This window comes from Coptis chinensis, chromosome 1 (genome assembly GCF_015680905.1).
Source record: "Coptis chinensis isolate HL-2020 chromosome 1, ASM1568090v1, whole genome shotgun sequence".
Taxonomy (NCBI): Eukaryota; Viridiplantae; Streptophyta; class Magnoliopsida; order Ranunculales; family Ranunculaceae; genus Coptis; species Coptis chinensis.
Genome location: NC_141456.1, coordinates 38431987 through 38438297, shown reverse-complemented (window position 1 = coordinate 38438297; position 6311 = coordinate 38431987). Strand labels below are relative to the sequence as shown.

The window sequence follows — 6311 nt, the reverse complement described above, 5'->3', positions numbered from 1 at the left end:
GGGTTTTACAACTGAAAAAAGATAACGATGAAGAGAGAGGAAGAAATTATTTTTAAATAGAAAGGATAATAAGACACTGGCTTTTGAGAGAGAAGAACAATATCTGAGCAGATTATAGAGGAGACTAACTAATGTTGAGATTCGAGAGAGATAGAGCTGAAGAAGAAGAACAGTAGTTAGGGGGTGGGGAAATGAAGGGTCTTGACTCTTGGGATAAATTTTTTTTTCCAATTCCTTGATTGTGAAGAGCGAAAGATTTTCTCTTTGTTCGGTTTCCATAATTAATACTGATAATTAATATATAATCCAACCGGTTGGGAAGAAGTATCAAAAGTGAGAACCAAGGGTTTGCATTACGAAGAATTTTCACAAATTAAGACTTTTAATTAATTCCTAATCCATATGGTGGAATGGTGGCCCTCGATTTATACCCCTCAAATCAAATCCCAGCCGCGAGTCAGGAACCAAACTGTTTTGTTAAGTTTATGTTAAATGTGGGTAAGTTAATTCGCCAAGTAAATTCGGCACACACCTAATTCACGTAACTTCGAAGACTTTGTAAAAAAATTGAAGAATTTTGTCACTTTGATGGCCAGCCATCGTTTGATAAATATTTTCGTCTCATCATTCCATCAATTGCTCTAGCCCATGCACTCCGTGGGCAGCCACCAAAGAAAACGTGCCCCTCGCTTCCGTTTGTTCACTTGTTGACTTGCCTCACTCCATAGTCCCACACTTGACAGCATACTTTCTACCTTATAAATACATCTCTCACCTATGCATCTTATCTATATCCGAGTTGACACCAAGTTTTACACTTGAAAGAAACTAGAAAAGAAATAACGCAAATATCACTAAGAGAATTAAGATGGCTTTCCATGGGAAAGATGATGCTCTGGACATCAAAGCTCAAGCTCATGTGTGGAAAATCATCTATGGTTTTGCAGATTCCCTAGTCCTCCGATGTGCAGTGGAACTTGGAATCGTCGACATCATTGATAACAACAACCAACCTATGGCACTTGCCGATCTGGCATCTAAGCTTCCTGTTTCCAATGTGAATTGCGATAATTTGTATCGGATATTACGATACTTGGTGAAAATGGAAATACTGAGAGTGGAAAAATCTGATGATGGTGAGAAGAAGTACGCGCTTGAACCTATTGCAACATTGCTTTCAAGGAATGCGAAGAGGAGTATGGTTCCAATGATTCTTGGAATGACTCAAAAAGATTTTATGACTCCTTGGCATTCAATGAAGGATGGCTTAAGTGACAATGGTACTGCTTTTGAGAAGGCCATGGGAATGACTATATGGGAGTACTTGGAAGGACACCCTGATCAAAGCCAATTATTCAATGAAGGCATGGCCGGTGAAACAAGGCTTCTCACGTCTTCACTTATATCTGGAAGTAGAGATATGTTTCAAGGTATTGACTCACTTGTTGATGTTGGTGGAGGAAATGGTACTACTGTCAAGGCCATTTCTGACGCATTTCCACATATCAAGTGCACCCTCTTTGATCTCCCTCATGTCATTGCCAATTCCTATGACCATCCTAATATTGAACGCATTGGTGGCGACATGTTTAAATCCGTGCCCAGTGCCCAAGCTATCTTACTCAAGGTGAGAAACGTTTCTTTCTTTCTTCCGTTTTTTTTTTCCTTTTTCTTTTTGAAGCCCTACCAGTCTACCACTAACTGAATAATTGGTGTATGCAACAAACATATTTGCCGCCTTTTGACAACAATTGTTTTTACAACTTAACTTAGCCCAATGAGTCTATGATTATGTTTTGCATTAACCACAGTTCTAATATTTAAACCAAAAAGTAAATTGAAATAACCAAAGACTAACATAATAACAAAATCAATTAAAAAGAGGTTAGTGCCATGAGTTTATTTCCTAGCTTAAAAAATGCCGTTTATTTTATAGACTAGAAACAATGCAAATCTCGTGGAACAAATCCATTGTAGCAAGTGATGAATTTGAAAATTGTGGGCTGTTTAAAGGATTGGCCCCGAATTATATTGTAAGCCTATCCTTCTTTACGAGCTTATAAATCGGGGCTAATTCTCCACTTAAAAGGTAGATAGTCAAGTTGGACGGTAGGTAGCTTCCAGAATATGCTTTTGATCAAGGCTTTGAGGGCATTTGAAGAACGAATTATAATGGTCCAATCCCACGGGAAACACGCCTCCTGTTCTAAAACAGCAGTTTCCAAAATTGTTGAGAGACAAAACAAATGAGAATTGAGCATAAGCAAGTGTAATAAAACCCCTCAATGCCCCTCATCCACCAGTCCATGTTGTAATGAGTACAGCCCAATCCAAATCTCGAGAAGGGTTGTGTGTATCAAAAGCCTAATGTCGTGTCCTTCTTGTGGAAACAGTATGTGGTTATTACTTATTTATTTATGTATCTTCACTTTTATGTTATCTTCTTGTATTCAATTTGAGACTAATGAGTATTATATTTGAGTCGAATGCAGCTAATTTTGCACGATTGGAATGACGAAGACTCGATCAAGATTTTAAAGCAATGCAGAAATGCAGTGCCAAAAGATGGAGGAAAAGTGATTATAGTGGATGTGGCATTAGATGAGGAGTCAGACCATGAGCTTAGCAGCACACGATTGATCCTTGATATCGATATGTTGGTGAACACTGGTGGTAAAGAGCGGACTAAAGAGGTTTGGGAGAAAATTGTGAAAAGTGCAGGATTTAGTGGTTGCAAAATCAGGCACATAGCGGCAATACAATCAGTCATTGAGGTTTTTCCATAATCATCTGTGGATGATTTTGCCACATACGATCCTAATAATGGTGTTCCAAGTCATCCCTGCTGCAAGTTGTTTGTTTTGTCACATAGCTGATTTTGATGTGATAAGTTCTTAGTCACGAGTATTGATTGGTATTTCTTTATGGCCCTCTTTCTTTATCTCTAATGGGGAAAAAAAAAAAAACAAGTTCATGTAACAAATATTGTGGTTCAATATTAATTGAAAGTCGTGTTCCCAGTAACGCTATCTTTCACCATGTTTCTTCTGTGTACATCGCCGATAATACCAGTACTACAGTACTACTAGTACTATGTAACAAATAACAAGAAGGGTAATCTGTAATATCTTTGACCGCTACCGGCCACCACATACACAGTACCTCTTTCATTCTACATAGGACAATTGAACAGTTTCAAGTTTAATCATCACAGACGGGGAATAGGAGATTAAGGAGCTACTGAGTGGTATTTTTATGTGCATGCTTAAACATATATACATAGAATTGAAGAGGGTCAGAGGGTGTTCATCAAGAAGAAGCAAGACGATGATTCAAAAATGAGGAATCGGGACAAAAGGACAGGGTTTTAGCATTTCATCCACCATCCAAAGCGCTGCCAATCATTTGTCATAGTGTCATACTACTCTTGGCTCACGCAATGATGATAAATGTAATCAGGCAAAACTAGAAAAGAGAGTAACAAAAATTAAAATGAAAGTAAAAACTTTTTTTTCCCCCTTTTTGATGCATATATAACAAAAAGCAGTAGAAAAGCACACGCTACTTCTGGTCTTTTCACCTTGACTAAATTAAAGCAGTAAAACCGACACAAGTACTAAGCAGCTTGAGGGCATTTGTGCATAATCATTCCTAAGAAAAACTTATGAAGCATGAAAAAGGCTGGAGAGATTCAATACTTAATTAAGTTCGTGACTCTGCATTTCGTCAAGTTTTATAGCTACCCAAAATAATCAATTACATATCTGTTACTATTGTGCACTTGTGCCGCCTCTCATAACATCACAGGCTCAAGCAGCAAATTAAACATAACAACCCATGCAAGTGATCTAGTTTTTTAAAAAATGCTGCAAGACAACGTGTTTATAAATAGGGTTAACTAGTATTACCCCCCATTAGATGAGCCTATTAGGATTTCCTTCCCACTAGATGGCCAATTAGGTCTCCCTCCTAAACACACACTCCTAAACACACAGTCAATTTGGATTGACCGTTAAATTTCAAGTCAAGCAACTGAAAATTACACAAATGCTCTCATTATTTTCAAAAAACAAATGTTCAATTTTAATTAGGTGGGGGGGGGCAATTATGTCATTTTCAACTATTTGACTTAAAAGTTAATAGTCAAACCAAGTTCACGGTGTGTTTGGGGGGCTGTTTATAAATCTGAAAATGCAGAAGGCAGTCAAGGCACCATCACAATATGGACGCTAAAAACTCTCCAGTTGAAATTCGGAGCAGCTTGGCTTAAGAAATCCAATTCGACGAGGGGTCAAAATTCCTGACCAGTAGCGGAAAAAATTGCAAAGAACAGACTAGGAGACATCTATTAAATACCTTTTTATACCCGTTTTCTCACTAACATTCATATGAAGACATTCGAATCAGTCTCTATCGTGTGGGGCGGTGGGCAAGCTTGACTAAGACTCGTGTAGTCCTATGTCATACTAGACGCACACATAACCCTTGGAACTCCTTCCAAACCTTCTACAATTCAAAGTTCTAAACCTTTTTTGCAAGTTTCCAAAGCTTCATTCACTTACTTCTTCCAAGTCCTCAAATGGCTCAGGTTATCTTCTCTACTATAACTTTGTTCATATGTTTTTAAGGTATTAATCATATTGCACTACGTTAGTTGCTAATCTTCTTTTGCCTTTTTCGTCATGAATTATTAGAAAAAAGCGATTTTCAAGCTCTTAACCATGACCGATCAGAAGACAAAACAAAAGGCTATGGAGGCTGTTGCGGATATCTTTGGTAATCTTCAAGTTCTTCATATGTTGATGGTGGACAATAATAGATATTTATCCGCATGAGGATAGTTTTATAAACATTTTCATCCAATTTGGTTAACAGGAGTGGATTCCATTGCGGCAGATATAAAGGAGCAGAAGATGACCGTAATAGGTGAAATGGATACTGTTAAAATCGCGAAAAAATTGAAGAAGATAGGAAAGATAGATATAATATCAGTTGGACCAGCTAAGGAAGAGAAGAAAGAGGAGAAGAAAGACGAAAAGAAAGACGAAAAGAAAGATGACAAAAAGTAATTGTGAGTAATTAACTGTAATATAACATATATTTAAGAAATATATATTAGTAGTGCTACAACTATAGCTAGTTGGTTTGTTAATTTTGTATTTCACTATAAAATTTTAATTCAATATTTAAATTATTCCTTCGCTTCTTCTCAAAAGTATATCTAGTGAATATTATGCTCGTGTTCTTCAGTGCAAGCTCACCATATCCACATTGTGTTCCAGAGTTTCTGTTTTGAATGTCAATCATTTGCAAATGATGCACTAAGTCAACAAATATCCATTCTTGACTAACTTTAGGCGGCTATTACTCCTAGCCAGTCCCCATTCCTAGCAGCCTCTCTTACTGTGAATACAGATGCTTCGAAATCCCTTGGTTCATTGATCAGTGGAACTAATGGTTGTCCATTGAAAAGAAAGACCAACTGTGACTATCATCTAAAGGTTGATCAAGGTTTAATTGCCTGTAGTATCGGTTTCATTATGTATAGTATAGTAGAAACAAGTTCGCTACATTTCATTCTTGGAATCAACTGAGAGTCAAATCTCCACATCTTAAATACACTGTTTGGCATCCCTACTTACGAAAAGTGAAGCTCACTCGGCGTGTCTGGTACCAAGTCTTTGCAAATATTTTAATTAGGAAAATAGGAAAGAGATGATTACCACACCGCATACAGGAGCCCACACAACAAAGAAACTGAACAAAGTATATATCCTACTTCCACCGCTAACGCTGCATTTGATAGAAAGATTAAGTAGTTACACTGACCTCCTGGTCCGGTAAGTTTTTGGAATTATATTTCCAAAATCTATAGACTGTAAAGAATATCTATTCTCAGACAAATGAAATGTGCTTCATTTGATTGTATCTTTTGTTTGGAATGGAGGAAGGTGGATTCCCACAGCATTCAATTTTATTTGCGCAACAAACTAATTTAACTGATAATGGCAGTATGGGGTACTAAAGTCACTTGTTAATGTTAAACAATATCGCCATAAATTTGATTTGCACGTTGCACTTTATAGTATATATATATATATATATATATATATATATATATATATATATATATATATATATATATATATATATCTATTTTCAATTATTTTTAAAACTACTTGCATACATACTGAATAAAAACAGAAACCACTACAGTGATATTTTTTCCCCCCAAATAAGTTCTCTCTGTTTGAAAAAATCACACAATACAGTGATATATTTTCTATCTAAAATCACACAATATAGATTGA

General features: G+C 36.5%; 2 protein-coding genes across 2 annotated transcripts; both read left to right on the top strand.

Moving 5' to 3' along the window:
• The first annotated feature begins 638 nt into the window (after nt 1-638).
• Nucleotides 639-3024, top strand: LOC147523886 (3'-hydroxy-N-methyl-(S)-coclaurine 4'-O-methyltransferase). The gene is made up of 2 exons (XM_086600497.1): nt 639-1627; nt 2493-3024. Exons 1-2 carry the CDS (start codon nt 869-871, stop codon nt 2784-2786), a joined length of 1053 nt encoding a protein of 350 aa, XP_086456623.1. The 5' UTR covers nt 639-868; the 3' UTR covers nt 2787-3024.
• A 1425-nt stretch (nt 3025-4449) lies between these two features.
• LOC147523885 (Copper transport protein family) lies at nt 4450-5198 on the top strand. The gene is made up of 3 exons (XM_086562791.1): nt 4450-4588; nt 4695-4776; nt 4876-5198. Exons 1-3 carry the CDS (start codon nt 4580-4582, stop codon nt 5067-5069), a joined length of 285 nt encoding a protein of 94 aa, XP_086418917.1. The 5' UTR covers nt 4450-4579; the 3' UTR covers nt 5070-5198.
• Nucleotides 5199-6311: the final 1113 nt, after the last annotated feature.